General features: G+C 40.5%; 1 protein-coding gene across 4 annotated transcripts in view; it reads left to right on the top strand.

Annotated features, from left to right (window-relative positions):
• The window catches only part of LOC125459972 (potassium/sodium hyperpolarization-activated cyclic nucleotide-gated channel 1-like), a 295720-nt gene that overhangs the window by 229558 nt on the left and 40373 nt on the right, over nt 1-25789 (top strand). For all 4 annotated transcript variants that reach the window (XR_009446163.1, XM_048546975.2, XM_059648597.1 and 1 more), the window contains one exon: nt 22095-22259. Coding sequence is in view for 3 of the 4 variants with exons in the window: in XM_048546975.2 (XP_048402932.1) it covers nt 22095-22259 (165 nt within the window). In the remaining variant the exon portion in view is untranslated. The remainder of the gene's footprint in view (nt 1-22094; nt 22260-25789) is intronic.

The raw sequence follows: 25789 nt of genomic DNA on the forward strand, positions 1-25789 counted from the left end.
CCTCCTTAGCTTCCCAGACAAGCCTCGGAAAAATCCCATCTGGCCCAGGGGATTTATCTACCTTCACACCTTCTAGAATTGATAACAACTCCTCCTTACTAACCTTAATCCTTTCAATTCTAGTAGCCCGTAACTCAGTCATCTCCTCTTCAATATTCTCCTGTTCCTCAGTGAAAACAGATGAGAAATAATCATTTAGTACCTCTCCGATCTCCACAGGGTTCACACACAACTTCCCACTTCTGTCTTTGACAGGCCCTATTCCTACCGTAGTCATCCTCTTATTCCTCACATACCTATAGAAAGCTTTAGGGTTCTCCTTTATTCTACCTGCTAATGTCTGCTCATGTCCCCTCCTTGCTCTTCTTAACTGTCTCTTTAAATCCTTCCTAGCTAATCTGTAACTCTCCATCGCCTCATCTGAGCCAACTCGTCTCATCGTCACATAAGCCTCCCTCTTCCGCTTAACAAGAGATGCAATTTCTTTCGTAAACCACAGTTCCCTTGCCTTATCGCTTCCTCCCTGCCTGACAGGGACATACCTAGCAAGGACACACAATATATGTTCCTTAAACCAGCTCCACATTTCGAATGTAACCTGAGCACAAGTACATAGAAAAGCTGTTCAGCCAAGCAGAGATAATAGGAAGCCTTCCTGCTCCTATGATGCTGCTTGGCCTGCTGTGTTCATCCAATTCTACATCTTGGTCAGCCAAGCAAATGTGTTCAAAATGTGATTCAATGGCAGCAAGTGGGATGACGATAAGGAAGCTGATCACCCTCTTCTGGTTAGCCACTATACTATTAGACAATTCTGGTGACATTCACAGCTTTGGGAAGTGCCTCACTTGTCCCTTTTCTGAGCATGTTGGAAGCTTCTGTATTTGTCTTCCCATGACATCATGTGGCTCTACCACCTTATGTGTGGCCCAAGTGCCAAATTTGGACTTCACAAGTCCGGTAGATAAATTCACTTGTCACTTGCCGCAATATTCTGCTGCAAGGCTGGTAAGGTGTAAGAATTAGCACTCATGTTAGTTAGTGGCCTACGCTTCTAACTTGGAGTTTTTTATAATCATGATTAATATGGACAATTGGATTTTAACTCCTTTCAACTGCTTGTTATGTCTGAGACTATTCCTGGGATAAAATAGACTTTCTCAGAGAGAAGAAACATGAACATAAAATGCCTGCAGTGGTCACCTAACCACAAAGTGAGATACTGTTGTTGAGATTTGTGGAATAAATTGAATCGTCTGCAGTGAGATTGCCATTTTTTATAAAGAAACAAAACCAGGCACCGTAGTCAGCAATAAGAAATTTGCATCTCCTATTTAAATCACACATGACTATGATTCTATGTGTGATAATTTTACATATCAAAAGATGATAGGCTCATCTGTCAGTTAGCCAGCTTGGAAAGGCAGTGGACCTAGACATAAGAAAGTACTCTGAACTATATTTCATCAGATGCTTTTAAATGTCAAAACAGAGAGAGCAAAGGAAAAATGAATTTGAAACAGCAAGTGTTCAAACTCTGTCTCTCCCCTACGTACTTCTCGCGTCACTTTGGAATACAGCGTTCATTGAAAAATTGGGAATTCAACCATTCACTGAGAACTCAAAATTACGAACACATTCCGTGAGTTTAAAGGATATAAGTCAACTTTTAAACAACTGAAGTCTTAGCTCAAGCGTTTAATACCTTAAGGATTCTAAGGGCAGTTTGACATATCACATTAATTTTCCCTGTTTTGTACCCTCTCCTTTAACTTATGACCTGTGTTTGTGTCTGTCTTTTACAACACAGATTTCATATTTTCACTTGGAATTTGTTGATAGTCAACTTCTTCTTTCTTTCATGATAAAACAACTTTGATAATTGACTGAATAATTTCTAATTAACAATACTTTATCTGAATGTGATAGATGCAGATGAAATAGATAGTGACTTCACCTGACAGAGGAGCAGCACTCTGAGAGCTTGTAGTTTCAAATAAACCTGCTGGACTATAACCTGGCGTCATGTAATTTCTGACTTTGTTCACCACAGTCCAACACTGGAAACCTCCACATCAGATAAAATAGAAATAAATAGATTTGCTGAAAGGGATTAAGCAGAAAAGAACCAAATTACCTGCCCTTACTTGGTCATAATAAAGTAAAACAATTTTAAATAGCTGCTGTAAAATTGCCCGGAAATATCCTGGGATGTTTTTGGAGATATGTGTTTTTGTTTTGATTTTGGCAGAGTGTTGCTGCATGTGGACAGAAGACCTAGAGGACCTGACCAGGCTGCAATAGGTATGGGAATTCCCTCTAAGCCTCCAGCACAACAGGTAGATGGAGTAAAAGATGTGAAGAGTCTGTGCAGTGCCCTCTATCAATCTGGAATTGGCTACCTCCGTACTAAAGGAAGGATGTGCTGGCGTTGGAGGGGGTGCATGGGAGGTTTACAACAATGATCCCTTTGATGACGGCTTGGCACATGAGAAGCAGTGAGGATTCTGGGTCTGTATTTGATGGAGTTTAGAAGAGTGAGGGGGAATCTGATTTGAGCTTACAGGATACTGAGAGGCCTGGATAGGGTGGACATGTAGAAGATGTTTCCACCAGTAGGAGAGACTCGGAGCAAACAGCACAGCCTCAGAATGAAGGCACAACCTATTAGAACTGAGATGAGGAGGAATTTCTTCACAACAAGGGTGGTTAATCTGTGAAACTCATTGATGCATTGACACAGAACTGATCACAATAATCCAAATGCAGCCTGACCAGAGCCTTAGACAGCATCAGCAGTACGTCACTGGTCTTATATTCTGACCCTTTTGACATGAATGTTAACATGGTATTTCCTTCCTATCTACCAATTGAACCTGCATGTTAACCTTAAACCTGAACTGTGACTTCTAAGTCTCAGTGCTCAGATTTCCAAAGCCTTTCCCCATTTATAAAATAGTCAGTGCCTCTATTCTTCCTACTAAAGCGTATGAACTCACACTTTCTCACATTGTATTCCATCTGCCATTTCTTTGCACACTGCCTGAGCCTGTCCAAGTCCTTCTGCAGCCTTCCCTGATTTGGTTGCAGCTAGCCATATGCCACAGAAAACCACCTTCTCTACAGGCCCTATTGTGGACAGTTCTCATCATGGAATGGGAGAGAGGTATATATTATGGCAGATAAAGGTGGGCAGCTTGGTATTGGTATTACTGTTGTTGGTACAGATTAGGAGGTGACCCTGCTGGGTGAGTGGTCAGCAAAGAGTGCAAAGATAACTGGTGCAGTTGGGGTTTGGGATGAGTAAGGGTAACTGGTAAAGATTTGCAGGTGATAGTGAGAGTGGTCACTCATGAACCTTGTTGGCAGGTGAGTACAATCGCAGAAATAGTGTGAGTGTAAGGTATGAGAAAGAGGATGGCAAAGATCATTGACCTTCTTCCTACATTGCTGGGCATTCTTCCAGATGGCTGAAACTACTTTAATATAGGTGACAACATTGAACCAGACTGCCATGATCTGGTTTCATAGCTCCTGCTGTTTGTCCTGGGGGAAGGAGAAAATCCTGTCTGTACACTATCCCATCCACCAGGAGCTTTAGCTTCTTTCCCACAAACTGATCCATTGTTTTTCCCATCCGTCATGTCCGGGATAAACATCAGGTATGCTGCTGGATAGCGGCAGACTGACAGTGCTTGCCTAAGTGCACACTGGTGTTTTAAAGATGACATAGGTGCAGTGACACAGGTCCTTTGGCAGATCTCCTCTTGCTTGTGAGTTAAGATGGAATTCAAGTGTGAAGGATGCCACAGGCATGATAGATAGTTAATGAGGCAAGTTTAGTAAGATACCGTGAGAGAACTCGCTAAACTTTTCAATGAGAATCTCTCCAAAAGACTCAACACAACTCGGACTTACCCAAAAAAATGTAAGATTTAGCCAACTTCCCTTAGTCAAGATGACGGGCTGCACTGCGTAATATTAATAAATCTTGCTTAGTTCCCTGCTGAGTGCAGAGACAGCAAGCAATGCAACAGGCACTTGAGCCAACGCATCAATCAGGAAAATGAAGTGGCAGTGCAATTTCACATTTGTCCAACTCAACTTGAACAGTGCATGCTATCCTGAACCAAAATAACCACTTAAGCTAATTTTTAGTCAATACAATCAACTTTATTGTGGATTTGATCCCAATTATTCTGTCTCCTGAGGAAAGCATTGTATTTCCCTTCCTGACAACAAAGAACAATTTGATCATAACTCTGTAATACAGATGTAAATTTGCATTTGCATTTGTCATCCCCACTCATTTTCCTTGTGCAGCTGTCTTTTCTGTCAAATATTTGACCATGTTTGTCAGTACTCATCCCGAAATCTTTCTTTCTCCTTGGCCAATTATTCAGCTAGACCTTTTTGAAGGAATCAATTGAAACACCACTATCTCCTTTTACCAGGAAAGTGGTACATGTCCAAAATGCTGGAGAAAGCAAAAACATCATCTAATCTTTGGTCACATTTAAGGTTTGTTAATTTTGTGCTTGTGAGCTCTAGTTCTATGTCAGAAGTTTAGGTTATAAAGCGTGTTTTTATCTGCTTTAAACAAGCAGGTTAAAGATGGCCAAAATGTTTTGGGAAATAACTGCTGAGGTGTGTCATTGTCACGTCTCGGTATTGCATTCTGCAAAGGAACATAAGTTCAAAGCTGTAAATTGCTCTTTAGAGCTTCAAGTCATAAAGCCAGAATCAATAACTACAATGGTAGAACACTTCAAAGTCTTTAACAACATGAAACAGAAAATGTTTTTAAGTAGAATCCAGAAATAAATGCATAGCATTTACTGGAACATGTTGTTGAATTTAATCTCTGTCCTATTTGTATTTCCACAATAATTTTTTCGAATAGGAACTGAATAGAAAAAGGGGTCTTAACTGCTATTAAGAAAGAAACATCATTCATATTGAATGTCCACAGTGTAGAAAAACCATTCATCCATTGAGATTGCACTGACCCTCTGAAAAGCATCCACCCAGACCTAGCCTCTGACACTGTTCCTGTAACCCAACATTTAAAATAGTTAATCTACCTAGCCTGCATGTTCCTGGGTACTACGGGGAAGTTTAGCATGGCCAATCCATCTAACCTGTAATCAGAGACAATGGGAACTGCAGATACTGGAAAATCTGAGATAACGAAGTGTGGAGCTGGATGAACACAGTAGGCCAAACAACATCTTAGGAGCACAAAAGCTGACGTTTCGGGCCCAGACCCTTTTCTGATGAAGGGCCTAGGCCTGAAACGTTGGCTTTTGTGCTCCTAAGATGCTGCTTGGCCTGCTGTGTTCATCCAGCTCCACACTTTGCCATATAACCTATACATCTTTGGACTGTGGGAGGAAACTGGAGCACCAGAGCAAAACCTAAGTAGACACAGGGAGAATGTGCAAACTGCACACAGACATTTGCTCAAGGCTGGAATTGAACCTGGAGCACTAGCACTGTGAGGCAGCAGTGCTAACTACTGAACCACTGTGCTGACAAATAATAAAAAGCATTCAGTTATTTGAAGACAACACAGTGTGGAGCTGGAGGAACACAGCAGGCCAGGCAGCATCAGAGGAACAGGAAGGTTGACGTTTCAGGTCAGGACCTTTCTTCAGAAATGGGGAGGGGGAAGAGACCTTGGAAATAAATAGATGGAGGAGGGGTGGGGCTGGGAAAGGTAGGTGGGACGTTGATAGATGGATGCAGGTAGGAAGTGGTGGGGATTGTTCAGTGGGATGGGTGGGGTGGGTAAGTGTGAGACAAGATGGACAGGTTGTGTTGGATCAATGAGGTGGGAGGGAGGATAGGTGGTGCTGGAGAAAGGTAGTTGGGGTGTGATAGGTTGGATGCAGGTTGGGGATGTGAGGATTGGAGTACGGGATGGGTGAGGCAGAATGGTGGAAAGAAGATGGACAAGTTGTGTCAGGTCAAGGAGGCGGGGATGAGAGGGAGATTTGGACGTGGGATGAGAGCGGGTATGTGGGGAGATTTTAAAACTGGTGAATTCTGTGTTCAGGCCATTGGGCTGTATGTTCCCAAGGCGGAATATGAGGTGATGCTCCTCCATTTTGCGCGTGGTATCATTGTGGCACTGGAGGATACCCAGGATGGACATGTCATCAAGAGAATGGGAGGGGGAGTTAAAATGGTTGGTGACTGGAAGGTGTTGCTGTTTGTCTCATACTGAGCACAGATGCTCCACGAAACAGTCCCCGAGTCCGCGCTTGATCTCACCGATGTAGAGAAGGTCACATCAGGACCAATAGATACAGTGGTTTAAAGATGGATGATCTGCAATCCAGGTAATAGTGTAAAGGAAGAACTGAGTAAAAGACATGGGATAATAATGATGGCAAGTTTCAGTCGTCTCTAAACTGTCCGGGAAAAAGTAATTCCATTTTTGCATTGTTCCAAACTCTTTTCTCACCACGTATGCATGAAACCAGAAAGGAATGAATCCTGTTGAGTGATGGTAATTGGAGGAAACAAAGGTTCAGGGGAACATCTGAACATTAGCAACTAAATCTGGAGCAGGACAAACAACACAAGGAAATATATGATGAATGGTAGGACCCTGGGAATCACTGAGGATCAGAGGAACGTAGATGTACATGTACACCAGTCTCTTAAGGTATCAGGATGGGTAGATAAAGTGGTTAGGAACATATATGATTGCCTTGGATTGCAGCTTGTATCCAAGTGGTTCTTTTCAGATTCAGTTAAATATAATTGAGAAGGCTTGACAACAGCGATTTGCTCAAATATGAATGTTTATGAAGCAAGAATAATGATTATAATAACAATAACGAGGCGATAGCCAACTGGTATTAATGCTGGACTGTTAATCCAGAGACCCAGAAACATCCTGGGGACCCGGGTTCAAATCCTGCCATGGCAGATGATGGATTTGCATTCAATAAAAATATCTAGAATTAAGAATCTAATGATGACTGTGAATCCATTGCCGATTGTTGGAAAAACCCATCTGGTTCCCTCTTGTCTTTTAGGGAATGAAACTGCCATCCTTACCTGGTCTGGCCTAAATGTGACTCCAGATCCACAGCAATGTGGTTGACTCTTAACTGCTCTTTGAACAATTAGGGATGGCCAATAAATGCTGCCTAGCTAGCGATGCCCTCATCCCATAAACAAATAAAACTAAAAGAATAAATTATTATAGTGGTAATAATAAATGGAAAAGAGAAAAACAGCAACAAGTCTCACACCTATCAAGACAAAGCAAGAAGCCTCATGTTCTTTTGCTTGTTGGGGACCCCTCAGTCGATGGCTGGTCTGGAGGCTTCGATTCACTGCTGGCACCATTCACAATTCTGCGCCAAAACATAGTCTAGTGACTTGGAACTAACACTCTATCTCTTAGACAGTGTAACAAGTTGCTAGCACAAAGGAAGCAGGTCTGAAAACAAAACACAGGTACAGAAAAACATGTTGCAGGTACTGTCTTTGACCTGTCAAGGAACATTAACTAGATGCGTCCAAGGTCATGCAGCTTGTCAAGTATGATCAACAATTTTAGCCATTCAGTTCATCTAAAAAATCTATCTTCTCATGCAGCTCGCACAAATCATCATTAACTGTTAATCCTTAGGCCCACCCTATGCAATGAGATACTTGCCTTTTTTAGCCAAGGCATAGATTTTAAAAGCAGGGAGGTAATGCTGGAACTGTATAAAATATTGATTAGGCCACAGCTAGTTCTGGAATGCACATTATAGGAAGGATATAATTGCACTGGAGAGAGTGCAGAGGAGATTTATCAGGGTGTGGTCTGGTGGAGAGTTTCCATTTTGCAGAGGTTCGATGGACAGGAGCTGTTTTCGTCAGAGCAGAGGAGACTGAGAGGGCACATGGTTGAGATGTATCAAATTATAAAGGGCATAGATAGGGTGGATAGGGGAAAAGAAATCTTTTCTCTTGGTGGAGGACTCAATGACCGGAGACGTAGATATAATGCAAGAGACTTTAGAGGAGATGTGAGGAAAACCTTTTTCAACAAGAAGGTGGTGGAAATCTGGAACTTACTGTCTGTAAATGTGGAAGAGGCAGAAAGCGTCATAACATTTCAGAAGCATTTGGATGTGCATTTACAAGGCAAGACATACGAGACTACGGGCCAAGTGCTGGAAAATAGTTAGATGGTTGTTTTCCACTGGCGTAGAAGCAATGGACTGAAGGGCCTTTTTCTGTAATGTAGCCCTCTATGACACTAAAGGAAGGGCTGAAATAATTAAAACTCAAAAAATTTGGCAGTCAGAGATAGAATATCAGTGTTAAATATTTTGAGTTATCTAATGAGTTAGATCCAATAACTAGCTGTGACAGTAGTAAACCTGTTGAAAATCCAAACACTTTACATCTGCCACATTATCTTCATCTACAGTTCTTGCAACCACTTCAAAGACTTCAATAAGGTTAATCACACATACTGTTCCACTTGAAGCCCATACGTGTAATATTTTTAGTTCCCACTCATAGTTTCAGTTTTTTATTGTGCCTCTGAGTAGGTTGCATTATGTTTCCGATCAGTGATTTTAAACTAACTGGTCTAAAGCTTGTGTGTGTGTGCATGCATGTCAAAACTTTAGTTATGCAGTGTCTTAGTATTTTTCAAATTATACTTCAGATTTATTCCTGAATCACTTTATCTCCTTTTTTGCCCTTCCCCTTGTGCTAGTATATTTTCCTTATGCCTTTTGCATTATTTTCAGTCTTACCCTTATCTCTTTGTTTATTTATGATGTTTCATTATTTCCTAATATCATCTGGTCAGTTGTTGATTACGTGCATTATTAAATCAACAATTGACAAGATGATATTAGGAAATAGTGAGACATCATAAATGCAAGAAGTGTAGATGAAGATAATGTAGTAGATGTAATGTGTTTGTAATGTAATGTGCAGATGTAATGTGCAGATGGAGTACAATGTTGATAAGTGTGGGGTCATCCGTTTTGGTAAGAATAACAGCAAAATGGACTATGTTTTAAATGGTAAAAAATTGCAGCACACTGCTGTGCAGAGGGACTCGGGTGTCCTTGTACATGAATCGCTGAAGGTAGGATTGCAGGTACAGCAGGTAATTAAAAATGCAAATGGAATTTTGTCTGCCATTGCTCAAATGACAGAGTTTGAAAACAGGGAGGCTATGCTGCAGCTGTATAGGGTCCTGGTGAGGCCACACCTGGAGTACTGTGTGCAGTTTTGGTCTCCTTACTTGAGAAAAGATACACTAGCCCTGGAGGGTGTACAGAGGAGATTCACTTGATTGATTCCAGAGTTGAGAGGGATGGATTATGAGGCGAGACTGAGTAGACTGGGATTATACCCATTGGAATTCAGAAGAATGAGGGGAGATCTTATAGAAACATATAAGATTATGAAGGGAATAGGTAAAGTGGAGGCAGGGAGGTTGTTTCCGCTAACAGGTGAAACTAGGACTAGAGGGCGTTGCCTCAAAATAAAGGGAAGCAGATGTGGGAATGAGATCAGGAGGAACTTCTTCACCTAAAAGGTTGTGAATCTGTGGAATTCCCTGCCCAGTGAAGTGTTGAAGCTACCTCAGTGAATGTTTTTAAGGCAAGGCTAGATAAATTTTTGAACAGTAAAGGAATTAAGGGTTATGGTGAGTGGGTGGGTATGTGGAGCTGAGTCTCAAAAAGATCATCCATGATCTTATTAAATGGCAGGGCAGGCTCGAGGGACCGGATGGCCTACTCCTGTTCCCAGTTCTTATATTCTTACGTTTGGATTTTCAACAGGTTTTCTAACATCACAGTTAGTGGAGTTGGTGAATTTTTGTCTCCAGGAAAGAGAGGGTGGAAAGATTATCTTCAAGATAATGAAAGGACATGGTGGGGCAGTGGTAGAGAAGGTATCACAGGATAGGTAGAGAAAATGGGTTTCCTCCACACGTGGCTGGGAGAATTAACTCAATGAAATAACTTGCTAAACAGTATGCTGAGGAGAATTTGGTCAGATGTAGAAGTTAATATAGAACAAAAGTGCTGAGTACTTTATACCAAGTGACAACAGTGAATAGGTAAATATATAATTCCAAATTATCAGTTTGATCTATGAAAAGAAATAACATTAAACTGAACCAAGTTCTTGCTGGTCAACACTGTTGACACTTCTTGACAGTTCTTGATGAGCTAGACAGTTCAAAGGGGTTTCTGCATCTTATGCAGACAACATTCTTCACAGTTAACAGTTCCCAGTAGCATCTGACACCACTGTGAAAGGATTCATGAATCTCACCCATAACGGATATCTGAAGACCCCCTTCCTACCTAAAGGATTCATGACCCCCACTGTAATGTGTCCTGTGAAAATATCTGCAGAGGAACCTCACCCTTCCAAAGGGATGCTGTGGCTATACAGAAGAAATGCACTGAGGACAGACCTGCCCTTCCCTGATCTCATCTCCATACTCCAGGTTCGAGACACCAGGCCTCCAAAACATGAATTCGTTGGAGGCAGCTGGCCATTTGCTGCATTAGGTGCATGAACTATGACCCCCTTCCAAACATGCCCCTCAAAAATGAGAGAGGCTGAGTTTTGGGAAATGACCTGGGATTCCTTACTTCTTCTGGCTTTGTAGCTACAGTGGAGACATCATCCTCCATGGTGAAAATCTTGGCCAAGGGTTGAAGAAAACTGAGGGAGAAAAGTAGCACCACAGTGAAGAATAGTTCAGGAATAAGAGGGATCAGACAATGTCAAATAGATAACTTTCCAAAATGATTTTGAGTGTGTTTGCATAAATGCACCTAAGATGATAAATACAGAAATACAGGCACATGTCATTAAATAGAATGAGGATATGATAGGAATGACAAATTCAGGCTGAAAGAAAAGAAGGATTAGGAACTTAATATTTCTAGTGACAAGATATTCTGGAAAGAAAGTGGAAATGTATGATTATAAAAGTTAACAAAGCTAATCTAGCATTGGAAAGTGATGATACATGTCAGGGATGACAAACACAATTTGCTTGTTTAGATTTCGACAAAAATGAAAGTGATTTTGTTGCTCGTAGGCCTCAGAGCAGAAGATGATAGAGGAATACATATGTAAAAATCATTGCAGCACTACAAAATAATCATCATAATGAGGTACTTAGTCATCCTAGTAAAGCCAAGAATAGTAAAATTATAAATGGCAAAGGAGTAAAGAATTCCTATAATGTTTATAAGAGAATTTTCTTGATCAACATGTTTCCAACCCAGTAAGGAATGAAAGAATTCTAGGTCCCATGCTGAGGAATGAAGTGAGCCAAATAAAGCATATTTAAGGAGGGGAAGCATTTGGGAAGGAAGATCTTAATTCAACTTTCGAATAGTTTTGAAAGAACAGAAGGAATAATCAAGCGTAAAAATACGTAACTAGATGACGGCTAACTGTAAAGAGTTCAAAGGGGAACTGGTTTAGACAGCTTGGGAACAAAGATTATAAGCAAAATATTAGTTGACAATGGGATATGTTCAAGGATGAGCTAGTTCACTTCAAAACTGGATGCATCCCCATGAGGGATAAAGGATGGACACCCAATTGGGATGGGGGTGATAAAAGATATAGTAGTTAAAATGAGTCCAAATAAAAGTTCTTTTGAGAAATTAAAAGTGCACAATGCAATGGAAATCCAAACTGAATATAGAAAGTTCAGTGGAAATATTAAAAAAGGAATAACTGGGGCAAAACAAATCATGTAGATTTAATGCCATTTAATTAATTATAATTATTTTAATAAGTTACCAATCAAGAGTCCATGAAAAGTCTGTAAATCTATTGAACAGCAAGTGTAATTCCTCCACCACTAACCCCAGAATCCATGCCAAAATGTTGGATTAATTTGATTTGCTTTTCTAATCCACTGATCTCATTTTTTTTCAGCAGAGGCAGGACTAATAAGGAACAAATGCCCTCAGTTCTGCACATTCACAATGCTGACAATCACCAGCCTCCCTCCTGCACTCTTTCTTTCTCTCCCCGTGCCCCCACCACTCTTCTTCTCCATTTTACTCGATGCTCTTCCACTGCTTGCATCAGGATGGGGATCAAGATAGTGTGAAATGAGTTGAAGAAATGCAGTGTCACTTACAGCTTAAGTAATACATTTTGCTCAATGAGTTGCGTAAGATACAACCTAGGCTATTGATACTGGAGGCAAATAAGGACAGCAATTGTAGAAACAAAAATTGAACTGATGAAGGGTCTCTGGGCCTGAAATTTTGAATTTGTTTCTCCATGTGTAGATGCTGCCAGACTTGCTGAGATTCTTCAGAAATTTTTGTTTTTGTTTCAAATTTCCAGCACCCACAATTCTTTAAATTTATGTCATTACTCACAATCTTCCAATCACCTTTAGATATTAAGGGTGGTACGAGATTGGGAGGATTGCAATTGTTACTCCCCATTGTAAAAATGTGAGGAGAGATAAAAGCGGAAATAATACGCTAACCAGTTTGGTGATGGGCAACTTTTTTAGACAACAGTAATCAGGGACAAAATTATGGTTAACAAAGGAAAATCAGCTTTATTAAAGGTAAATCATGTTTAGCTAAACTGATTGTGTTATTTAATAAATTAACAAAGAGGGTTCATGAGCACAACAATTTTGTGTATATGACCAGACAAAATAATTTTGATGAAGTGCCACATAATAAGGCTGCTAACAAAATTAAAGCCTGTGGGATTGAAAGGACCCATATTATGTTACAAAATTAGCGACAGGATGGAAAGCATGGAGTAGTGGTGAACAGTTAAGTTTCAAACTAGTGAGAAGTAAACAATAGCATTACCTGTGGTTGGTATTTGGAGCTTTGCTGATTTTAATAAATGCTTATTACCCAGCCTTTCAGATGATTTGCAACTCTCAAATATCAAAAAAGATGTTGAACATATTTATTCATTGAGGCATGAAATATAAAACAAGGAAATAACACTGAATCTTTACAAAATGATAGTTCTATATCTTTGAGGGAGCTTTGCATTATATTCTGAATATTTCCCTTTAGGAAAGAGAGTGTTCAGAATAGATTTACAATTAGGGATGAGGGGCGTCAGTTATATGGAGGGACTAGAAAAGCTGAGGTTGGTTCTCTTCAGAGCAGAAACATTTAAGGGGGAATTTAAAAGACATATTCAAAATACTGAATGGTTTTGATAGCGTGAAAAGCAGACATTGCAGTAGAAGGGCCGGTAGCCAGGATCACGGAAAGATGGTGATTGGCAAAAAAATATTGGAGGTGCCGTCAGGAAATGTTTATTTAATTTCCAGAGATTAATGTGAACTGGAATGCAATCTGTAGAACTAAATTCAGTGCTAACTTTTGAAAGGCAACTGGATAAATGCTTGAACGAAAAACTTCTGCAGGATATTGGGGAGGAGCTGGAAGTGTAATGGGTCTTAAAGCTCCACAAAATAATTGGTCCAATCGCAATGGACGAAAAGCCTAGTGCTGTGCTACATTGTTCAATGATTTCATGATTTGCAGTGTAGTCATCATCAAGGCCTTAAATGCAAGAAAATTACTAATAAATAAGAGGAAATTTAAGAACAGCTTATTTACCCAAAGCATAGTAACAATGTAGAATATGCTACTACAAAGAGGAGCTGAGGGAAAACAGCAATAGATGCATTCAAAGGAAACTTAGTTAGCACATAAATGAGAAAGAATTAAAAGGATATGTTGACATGGTTCCACGAAGTCAGGGTGGGGATGCGGGTGTTGTGATGGTAGGGGGACAAAGACGTGTATACAGCCTAAATACTGCATAGGACAATTGGGCATGTGATATATTTCCATTGTGCATACATCATGTGTGCAATTTTAATAGTTTCTCATCATCGTTTGGCATTGTCTGCAATTTCTTTGGTGTTACATTTTGCAATGGTGGCACAATAGGATGTAGTTGTTAGCATTTTAATTGTTTTATTTTTTGAAGATTTTAAGGAATAATAACAGGAAAAGAAATAGGTTTGTTTACAGATCTAATTGTGTTCCATAATTTAGCAAATAGGCCTAAGAATCCTTGCAGGGACTTTCCTGCATTGGGAGCAGTTGCAGCATGAGTCTGTTTACAGGCAAGAAATATTCCATTACCTAGGGAAATGACACAGAACCATGTTCTTTCCTGCAGCTGGAGTTTTAGAAAGCACTGCTCAGCTGTTTTAACACATTGCCTCAGGTGCTGCATTGAAGCTCAAAGCAGTGGTGTAAATCTTTTTCCAGGCAGAGAGAGCTATGGTGAGCAGTTCATTAAGATTGAATCCTTACTTCTCAGATATTGCACTTGCAAAAAATTAACCCTTTTTGAGCTGACTCCTTGGCACATGCAGCAAAGTGGCATGTTTGATCAATGAATGAAATGTTTATTTTATTTCACCTTTCATCTGTTTCAGTATTGTTTGATGCTGGGTTATAGAAACTAATTTACTCAAATATATCACAAGCAAGCTCTGACATAAGAAAATATGTCATAGTTGAAGTCTTTAATTCTTGAAGTATTTGGGCAAAACAGCCCTGTAAAGTACAAAACAAAAAGTTAAGATGCTGTCCATTCTGCTTAACTGAAAATGAAAGATTTTTGTTGGGTGATCATTATGGAATATGGCGCAGTAGATCAGTAAATGGAGCTGAGGTACAGATCTGCTATGATCTAAGAGAATGACAGAACAGGCTCAAGGGTCTGATGTTCCATTGATTTTCATGCCTACACTTTCCATGTGTTTTCCCCCTTTATAAATGATGTTCATCTCTAATGACTTTCAGTTCTAAAGAAGGTTCTCCACTTGATCTCTGCAGTAAATGACTGTCCTGCTGTTCACTTCCAGCATGTCCTGCTTTGAATTCTGGACACATTTCATACTTAGACAGATGAAAGTTGCAGCAAGGGACATCCCTCGATTGCAATAGGAGCAGTGGTTGTTTCTTTGCTTAGGAATAAATGTGGTGGCCAATAGTAATGCTCCTATGACATCTTTGCTGGTCAGCTAACTCAGTTTAAACTATTCTGTGTGCGTCACCATGACATTGAGCAGTGTATTTAGCCATAGATCCACTGGTACAGCTCGGCATAGTGGTACATTATTTGATCCAAATATTCACAATTTGTTCTATTAATTTTCAGGTTGTTTTGAAACAATATAATTTGTGCCAGGTTGAGGGAGAATCACAACTTTGACACATTGATTGGTTAGAACTTTGTGTGATTTGAGCGAATGTTTAGATGTTTTAATTTTAGGATTTCTTGCACACATATTACACGTTAATTAAAATACAGTCTCAGATACATAGAGGGATTCTAGAACATGAGTAAGTCATTCAGCTTCTCAAATCTGCTCCTCCATTCAATTAGATCATGCCTGATCTCTGTCTAAATTTAGTTTTCCCACCATGGTTATGCAATCCTCAATAACCTTTTCAAATAAGTATATCACCCATCTCATTTCAACATTTTGAAGTGACGTGTAGATAGGTGATTACAAACTTCTCATCTAATATTCCTATCTCTTCAATTCATCCTGAGAAAGTCCAGGGAGAGAAATTGATCAAAACTCACAATGTTTAAAAGTTGACTGTAACATTGGTAAATTTAAAAACATCTATCCCTGGCTCTGCTTTTGAGTTAAATCAACTTACAAATGAACATACAGACATCAATACACTGATCCTTTCCATCTGTTAATTATCATTTCAACAAACATCTTCCCTCAGCGTTCTGTGATGTTTAGACTTGCCGTTGATATCCTCTTCAGTTGCCATTATTACCACTCTACTGTACAAACGGTTGTTAAAAAAAAATGTACACCATGACAAAGGTTGTTACAAAATCCTCTCTGCCAAATCTGTATTTACTTACATATTGTAGTAATTTCATGATTTCCATTGCCGGAATCTAATAGAATGATGAGCGATGTGGGCTTTGGTAAGATGTATACCAGGACTGGACGAGAGTTTCGGCAGGGCCTGTGTTGACATGAAGATCATCTCGCTCGAGCTTTTGTTTTTCACAGGTGGCATGGTGTGCTTCTGGCTAGGCAGCAGCAAGATGCTAATTTACAGGACTAACCCTTGTTAAGCGCCTCGTTAAACACAACTCAACTCATTAATATTGACATTCCCATTTTACTGGATTTGCTAAATAAGCTGGACATCAGGAAAACCTGACAAAGAAACCAGAGTAGACTCAACTCACCACTTGCACAAGTTGACTTCTATGTTGTACACTGGGCAACAACATCTCAGAGCACCATACTTGGGCACCAGCTGAACATGTTGCTCCTCCATGGACATGGGTATCCAGAATCAGCCAGCACATCATAATCATCCTGGCACTTCTACTCTGCACTGGCAGTGGAAGCACAGTCCTGCATTGCAGAAACCACTAGCAACTAGCATTGAAAGGCTGCAGCAAGGACACTTGATGCACATGGCATGCACCCATCTCACAGACTGGACCGGGTTGCATCTCAAGGATATTGCTTGCTGTCTTAGCGCTTGCTTGCTTAGCATCTTCCTACACATTCACAGCATCTCTGTCTTGCTGTGCTAAAGCTCGCTGTTGCACAAACATTGCAGTGAAGCAGCTGTCAGTCAGGGTTTGGGGGAGGGTCCCATCTTGCTATGTAGCAGTGTGCTGTGTCAATCTCACACCTGTTCCATGTGCCAACAGCTAACATGACAAACAAGCTAATTGTGCGGCCAGCAGGCATCCATGTCTCTAACTCATAAGGGAATAGTCCTCACTGAAGTCCATGGGAGTACCCATAGGTCAGATGGTCCCAGCATGGTAATTCAAGGGTATCAACCACGATCTTTCATCCTGTCAGGGGAGGTCTTGGGAAGGGAAGCTAGTGACTCTGCAATCCAGCAGTAAATAACAATCAAACTGTTGGTAGTTAATTAATGAGGTGAATCTAATAAGAAACATTGAGAAAACTCACTGAACGCTGTGATGAAAAAAACTCCAGAAAACCTGACTCAACTCAGACTTAAGCCAAAAAATAACAGTCAGCTATGATGTCTATTAATACCTGAAAGTAGTTTCAATAGGGAAGATTCTCATAAAGTTGACCTCAGTCTTGCTTTTAATCAGAAAGTGTTCTCTTAGATTAACAATTTCAAAGAACGAGAATCCGCGTTCAGATACAGTGCTTCCAAATCTGAAAGTATCCTGATGGTTCCATAATTTTTAGAGTCATAGTGTGGCCTAATGGCTTTGTTCAATGCCTCTGGACTAGTATGGACAGAGTCACCAAGTCTGTGTATGTTAGGTTTATCCATGTCCCATGAAATACTGGTAGACAATGTTTGGCCAGTTTCTGAAAGTTATTCATCTCAAACAGCTCTTCTGAAAGTCCAACCACAATACATCTACAGACTCCCTTTTATGCAGAGCACTTGTTCCTCTTTCAAAGAATTCCAGAAAAATTCATAAGTACGATACTCTTTAGGAAAACCATGCTGCCCTTTCCCAATTACCCTGAAGTGGTCTCAGTGTGCAACTGTAGACACTTTAATCATTAATATTAATACTTTTGTCATGATGACATCAAGTCAACTGGCCAATAGGTACTTGTTTTCTGACTTCCTTCCCTTCCTGAATAGAGGACATTATATTTGTTATTTTCCAGTCCAATAGAACTTTTCCTGAATCAAAGGAATTTTGTAAAATTAACACCAATACCTCAATTATTTCATTAGCCACCAGTTATATGATTTTTTTCCCTTCGTTTGATGTTTTTTCTCACTTTTTCAGTTTACCACAGATGAGGGGACATCCCTTTTGAAGTTTTCCTAATAGTAGGAAATGCTTATTCTGAATATTGTGAAATATCCCTTAAAATGGTTTCTAATGCTTCACTCTCACTCTACTCCTTAGCTGAATGTACAGTTTACCTCAGCTTTTATGTCCAGATAATTTCCTTATTTCACTCTAAAATAATTGCCCAGGTCCCAAATGCCTCCTTTGCAAACGGCACATAAATTACAATTGTGTTGTAGCAGCTGTTACCCAGGAGTGTCATTATTCTGAGATCATTTATTAATCCTGTTCTGTTACACAATACCAAGTCTAATATAGTCCACTGTTTAGCTGGTTTCAGACTGTGCAGGAAATTAACTCAAGTGCTTTTTATGAACTCCTCATTCAAGCTATTACTGTCAATCTGATTTTTCCAGTTTATAAGTAGATTAAAGACACCCATGTTATTATCATACCCATCCTTTTGTCATAGGACCCAATGTTTCCTCTTGTATACTTTGCCCTGCATTGTGGTTTCTGTTAAGGGGTATTTAGGCCACTACTGTAAGACACACCTTTTCACCACTGTTCGCCATCTACACCCAAGTTGATTATGCAGCCTGGTTTCCTGAACCAAGGTCATCTCTAACTATTGCACAAATGCCATCCTTAATTAACTATGCTGCCCCTCCATCTTTACCTCCATTCTTTTATTGTTAAATATCATATACCTCTCATTATTCAGGAGCCAATCCTCAACAAATTTCAGCCATAACTCTGTAATGGCCATCAGATTATATTAAGTTACTTCAGAGCGCAGTATCAGTTTGTTTACTTTGTAATGAATGCAGTATGCATACAGAGCCTTTAATTTTGTGGTTTTGTATTGTAGCCTTGTTTGTTGGCAACACGATTCTTCGAACCACATTTCTCATTTTACTCTTTTCCTCTCTTACCTTGTCTGTATTCTTTCATGTACTACATCTTAACACATTACATCATTCACAAGAACACTGGCCCCAGCAGAATTCAGGTGTAGACCCGCTGATCAGTACAGCCCCCACTTTTCTCAGCACTGCTGCCAGTGAGCTGGAACCCACTTCTCACACACAGATTCACCTCTTTGTACCCTCTGTCAATTTGCAAGACAGATTAGTGTAATAGTCGATAGAGTATAAACTTTGAGATTCTGCTTTCTAATTTAGTGTCTAGCTCTTTATACTGTGTTTAGATACAGGAACAAAAGCATGCCATTTAGCCCATAGAGTCTGGCCCACTATTCACACAATCCCTACAGTGTGGAAACAGGCCACTCAGCCCAACAAATCCACATCACCTCTCTGAAGAGCATCCCACCCAGACCCATTCCCCGACCCCTGAATTTCCCCCATGTCTAACCCACCTAGCCTAAACATCCCTGGGTAATATGGCATGACCAATCCACCTAACCTGCACATCTTTGGACTGTGGGAGGAAACCCACGCAGATACAGGGAGAATGTGCGAATGCCATACTGTCACCTGAAGGTGGAATTGAACCTGCGTCCCTGGGACTCTGAGGCAGCAGTGCTAACCACTGAGCCACCATGCCATCCCTAGCGAGCCAGGTAGGAGATAAGGTCATGACAGATAGAGTAATCCACAACTCCTCTTTCTTAGTTCTACTCATAAGATTAATAACCACATGGACCATGATCACAGGATCCCTCCTCTCCCACTGTAAGTAACTTTCTAGTCCTGAGCAAATATCCTGAAGCCTGGTAATTGACAGGCAATACAGCCATTTGGATTCTTGCTCTTTGCAGCAGTGAATAATGTTGTTTGCTTTCACTATACCATTGCCTGTTTTTCTTACTACCTTACTTACCTTTACCTCACAAAGTCTGAACCAGAACTACTCAATCTTAAAAGATTTACCGCAGACATGTTTGCTTTTGATCATAATAGCATCCAGGAGCTCCCACATGGGGCAGCTTTGACACAGCACCCATCCTGCCATTCTTGATGAGTTTTAAATAATTAACCATTCATTTTATATATTTTATATATTTTATTTTATAAATTTTATTTATATATATGTTATTCATTTTACTGCCAATTTTTACTTGATATTACATATAATGTTTTAATTTTACTGCCAATTTTTATATGATTTTATACATATCTTATTAAATGTACTGCCAATTTTATATGATTTTAAACTTAAGAGTAGAAAAAGAGATTAAACATTTACCAGAGACTGGATAAACAGCTAGCTCCTTTCTCTGCTAATCAGGAAAAACCAATTCTATTGAGCTCTAAGAATTCAAGCTGTGTATCTGGATGCCTGTCACAGGATCCTTTCCTTGCCTGTTCCTCTAAGTGATGCTGTTTGGTGTCGCAGACCCCTTCCTTTGCCTGCTCCTGCAGGTGCTGCTTACATCTTGTCTTGAACCATCTTCTCACTCGCTCCTGCCTGGCTAACCACATTAGTTACTTCCTCAAATAATCACATTGCCTCAATGACACAAAACTTAACAGCTCCTGTTACCAATGACTTCCCAATATTTTACAATGTCAAAATGATTCTTTGAGTTTCCAGATAGTATGGAATATCTGCTCTTTATAGTTGCAGGATATAAGTGATCCTGGTGACAAGTAACTAGAAAAAGAACAAACTTGTATTTATGTGGAACCTTTCATGACTTCGGGGTATCTTGAAATACACTGCAGCCAATTAAATACATGGGAAATGTAGTCACTGTTTCAATGTTGGGAAAGATAGCAAACAACCAGATGGTGCACAGAAAACCCCACAAGCAGCATTGAGATAATAACTGGATATTCTGATCTACTGCTACTATATGAAAGCCACATAATTGCCCTGCCCTTCTTTCAATAGTACCATTCAATTTTTTTTAACATTCACTTACGTAGTAAGGTTGAATGTCATTCAATGAAATGTAGGCGTTTTACTCTGCTTGCATCTCAATTAACATATTACCCAAAAAACATTAAAATTATTCCACCAAATTATTATTATTTTTCCATTTAATTCACCACTATCCCGCTAATCCTCAGGAAGCTGTCTTGTAATAGATGATAATTCCATCATCACTGCTGCTTTTTACTCATTTATTTGAGCTTTGAGGCATTATATCCAAGTTTAAACATCTCTAAAAGTGAAAAATGTGTATTTTTTCAACCAGGACTCTTCTGTATGTCAGAAGCAGGATCTTACTATGCTCTGTCAACAGGTTTGCATGCTCAATGACTGTGACAGCCTGAACAGTTTTCCCATCACCCTTCTGCCTCCCCCTTACCTGTTCTCACATGTCTGAGGTATGCCTGGGGCAATCTGCCTGCACTCACTCCAATTGAAGCCCGCCCCACATCGATTTTGAGGCTGCCAGGAACAAAGTTATACCACGGAGGAACCCAGTTTAGGGCCAAGAATGAGGTGAAGGGCATTTCATTCAAGGTCCTCTTCAGTCCACCAAAATCTGGCATTTGAGTGCCATGAGCCTTTCTATTGAAACCCACCACATTCCCCATCTTAACCTCCTCAGGTCTCACTTTCTCTCCTCTCCTCACCTTCAGACCACCTGAACTTTCCTGAGGGCATAGATTCTGGGTAGTCTCAAACCTGGCTACTGCCCTCCATTGGTGTGGCTTGGATTACAGTGGGAGGCTCTCTGAGGCAGGATTTCCACTCGAGTGAGGGGCAGAAGCCCAACTACCAACCTGCCCTATCATCAACCAATTCATGCTCCTGGGAGTGCCAGATAACTATGGGGCTGTTGAGTTCTGTGGTGATGTGTTCCCTGCCAACTGTTCAGATGGCAGTGTGGGAAATTGTGCTATCCAAGAAAATCTTGTCTCAGATTAGTGAACCTTGGCTAATATTTTTCCACTGCCAGGTGAGATCATGTCAGCAATGATCAAATGGTAAAGCAGCTCGATGGGCCAAATGGCCTAATTCTCCTGTATCCTGTGGTCTTATGGGTGCTGAAATGAATTTTACTAATTCATCAAGACCTTATTCAAGTTAGACAGCCATAATTATGAATTCCACGAGAAAAAATGAAATTTACAGATAGAAAAAGCTCAATACTCCATTGAAAAATAAAAAGCAAATTGTCCATCTTTGGCCCGCCACCCAAGCCAATCCTACTGGGAGCAAAGAAACAATCTTCCAGATCAGTTTCTGGCATTCACTTTGGATTGAACGTGATAATCTTTTGGAGTTCCCAGCAGATTCAATACCTGCTTCTGAACTTTTGTTTCTTATTTGTCCCCCTCCAGAAATCTGCTTACTCACTAAAGGACGGCGTACTGCCAGTGTGAAAGCTGACACCTACTGTCGACTCTATTCCCTCTCTGTGGACCATTTCAATGAAGTTCTGGAGCAGTACCCAATGATGCGAAGAGCGTTTGAAACTGTGGCAATTGACAGACTGAACAGAATTGGTATGTTGCATTGTAACTGGAGGTAAACTGTTGAATTCTAAAGCACGCAATAAAGTCACTTAAATGTAGAAATAAAGGTGGCGACAGGCAAGCAATTTTTCTGTGGTAGTTTTATAATTAATATTAAGCAATCCCCATTCTCCTTGTAAACAAAATACTTCTGAAAAACTGGTCACTTTGATGGTTAGTTCTGTGTGCCATGGTAGACAAAGATCTTTGAAGACAATTTCATTGTTTAGAAATGCATAAAATCTGATTGTCTTTTTTTTTGTTGTTTTAATTTCACAGCTTCCCTTCCCATGAGCGAAAAAAAATCAGTTTTTTGAATACCTTCTTCCTTGCTTTCTAGTTGTTTAACCCAGAAGGGGCTCCAACACCATTTCAAAGTGGGCTGTGTATTTTGCACTTAAGGCATTTTACTGTATAGTACGTTTGTCAGTCTACCCAAAGTCAGCGAAGCTCCATTTATACAGTCTCTGTAACTCATTACATAGTAATTGTGCAAGTTCTAAACCATTCCACTGCTTCTGCTGTAATTGGTTGAAAACAGTCAATTAACAATGAAGTTGCCATTTTGTTTCCGAATGTATAAATCACTGTGATTCAAAAGCCCAACTTAAACCATTCAATATGTGTTTTCTCAGGTATTTTCATGACATTCTCAGCTTACCTTTTGTTTTAATTATCACTCTGCCTATTACTTTTAATGCAATGGACAAAATGTTATGCCCTATCTAACTGTGGGGCTTGGTGGTAGAATGAAATTTAGTCGGTGGCAGGGTGTGATCAGAGGTGATCCTACCTCCTATCACATCCACCCTGATTAAGTCCATGACAGGAAAGCACACAGACAGCCTTTCTTGCTTGGCTGGCCATCAATTGAGGCTCTTAAATGAGCCGTTAATGCCCTCTTAAGGGGCTTATCTCACTGTTGCAGGTATTAACCATAAGAATCTAGTAGGAAAATCATGAAATGGGAAGGACAAAAGCAAAGCTATTCAGGTCTCTTGTGGGCTCTGGGGATGAGGTAACTCACTCAAAACCAAAGTGCCAGATTGAGAAACCCTGTGTGAGAAGTGGATTGTGGGACTGACAGCCACTCCCCTGCCTTTGCTGTAGAGCCCCACAAAGCGTCTCCATTGTATTCCCAACCTGTAATCCTCTCCTGCCATTAAACGTTAAGTATAGACATTGGAATGGACAGGACATTAGTGAAACCCTGCGAATGTTCTGGGGACCCAGGTTCAATTCCCACCATGGCAGATGGTAGAATTTGAATTCAATAATTGAAAGAGTCTGGAATTAAGAAACTACTGATCACCATGAAATCATTGCTGATTGTCGGAACAACCCGTCTGGTTCACTAATGTCCTTTGGAGAAGGAAATCTGCCACCCTCATCTGGTCTGGCCTACATGTGACTCCAGACCCACAGCAATGTGGTTGATTCGCAATTGCCCTCTGAAATGGCCTAGCAAGCCACTTAGATGTACCAATCACTACAAATTCTCAAGGAAATGAAACCAAACGTAACATGCAGCATCTACCTAGGCACCAGAAAAGACAATGGCAGAAACAGCCTTGTCGATCCTGAGAAGTTCCTCATCACTAATTCAGGGGGTTAATACCAAAATTTGGAGAGCTGTCTCACAGACTAGTTAAGCAACAGCCTGATATTGTCACACTCACAGAATCATAACTTACAAACGATGCCCCAGATACCACCTTTGCCATCCCTGGATATGTCCTGTCTCACCGGCAGGACAGACCCGGCAGAGGTGGCAGCACACCGGTATACAGTCTGGAGGGTGTTGCTCTAGGAGTCCTCAACAATCGGTCCAGGTTAGAAATGGACAGGGAAACCTCCTGCTGATGACCACATACTGTCCTGCCTCTGCTGATGAATTAGTATGCCTCCATGTTGAACAACATCTCAGGGAAACAATGATGATGGCAAGGGCACAACATATACTCTGTGTGGGGGATTTCAATGTCCACCATCAAGAATGGCTCGGCTGCAGTACTACTGATTGAGCTGGTCAGGTCCCCCTGGACGTAGCTGCTAGACTCCGTCATGGCATTGTGGGTCAACTGACAGCAAGTGGACAGCAGTGGTTCATGAAGGCAGCTCACCACCACCTTCTCAAGGGCAACTAGGGATGGGCAAGAAATGCTGGCCAGCCAGCAATGCCCACATCCCACAAATGAATAGAAATAAAAAAACTTTTAGAATGCTGTGTACAGTTCTGTCTCTCTGCTGTAGGAAAGATGTTGTTACATTTGAAAGGGTTCAAAAAAGATTTACAGGGATATTGCCGAATTTGGAGGGCTTGACCTAAATGGAGAGGCTGAATAGGCTTGGGCTTTTGTTTCCCTGGATTGTCGGAGGTTGAGGGATGACCTTTATAGAGGTTTATAAAATCATGAGGGCATGGATAGGGTGAATAGCCAAGGTCTTTGTTACTTGGCTGTGGGGGGTCCAAAACCAGAGGCCATAGGTTTAAGGTGAGAGAGGAAAGGTATTAAAGGAATCTGAGGTGGTGTGTCTATAGAATGAGGACTAGATCAGTTTAGAATACCTGGTTGACATGGACAAGTCGGACTGAAGAGTCTTTTTCTGTGCTGTATGATTCCATGACTTATTTAGGCAGGCCTTCCCCAAGCTAGGAGAACGGGGCACACACCGGTTGCAGAGCTAATGTGTGACACCTTCAAGCCTTCCATTATATGAAGCCTGAAATGCTTTTTGATAATCTCACCAAAAGGTTTGAACTACATACATGGAATATGACCTTCTGCATAAGTGCTATTTCTTGTAATTAAGACTGGGTACATTGCTGCATTTGCTGCTTCTAGAACAAAACGTTGGTGAAATAATGAGTAATGATTATTTGGATATGTGCCTAATTCATATCCCCTTGATTTGCTATCAGTTGTAGCCTCCAGGATTTACTAATCTAATGGAAAATGTGAGGGCCATCCATCTGGAGCACGTCCAGATTTCCCATCTGTTCAACAGTCATGGAAAATTTTAACATCAGTGTGCTTAAAAAACAGCCTACATAAGTTTCAGAAAGCAAAAGGTGTCTATTCAGAAGCTCTGACTCCAAAACGTAAAATGTAACTTGTATTTTCGGCTTTCAGCGCAGTGAGTGGTTGAATGATGCTGGAATGCTGAACAAGTGGGGAAGCAGCAATTTGCTGTTCTTGGTCTTAGGGATGAAAATTCTCATGCTAAGAATTTAATTCTCCAAATTGCCAAAAGGAAAATACTTCAGAGGAAACAAGACGGACCCTCTGTGTTCGTGTGGTGAACCTATCTGTGTTTATCCTTTGGTTAGAACTGTTGGAGCTGATACTAGTTGTTTTGTCAGGGAATTAATATTTTTGAATTATGGTTGGGGTCACTTTCTTTACTGCAATCAAGTGTTCATTGATCATTCACCATTAGAAAAGTAGTATTCGCTCCCAATTCCGGACCATAAGAATACTTGTTTTGCATGATGCATCATTCTGTTAATGCTGTCGCTT

This window comes from Stegostoma tigrinum, chromosome 1 (assembly GCF_030684315.1).
Source record: "Stegostoma tigrinum isolate sSteTig4 chromosome 1, sSteTig4.hap1, whole genome shotgun sequence".
NCBI lineage: Eukaryota > Metazoa > Chordata > Chondrichthyes > Orectolobiformes > Stegostomatidae > Stegostoma > Stegostoma tigrinum.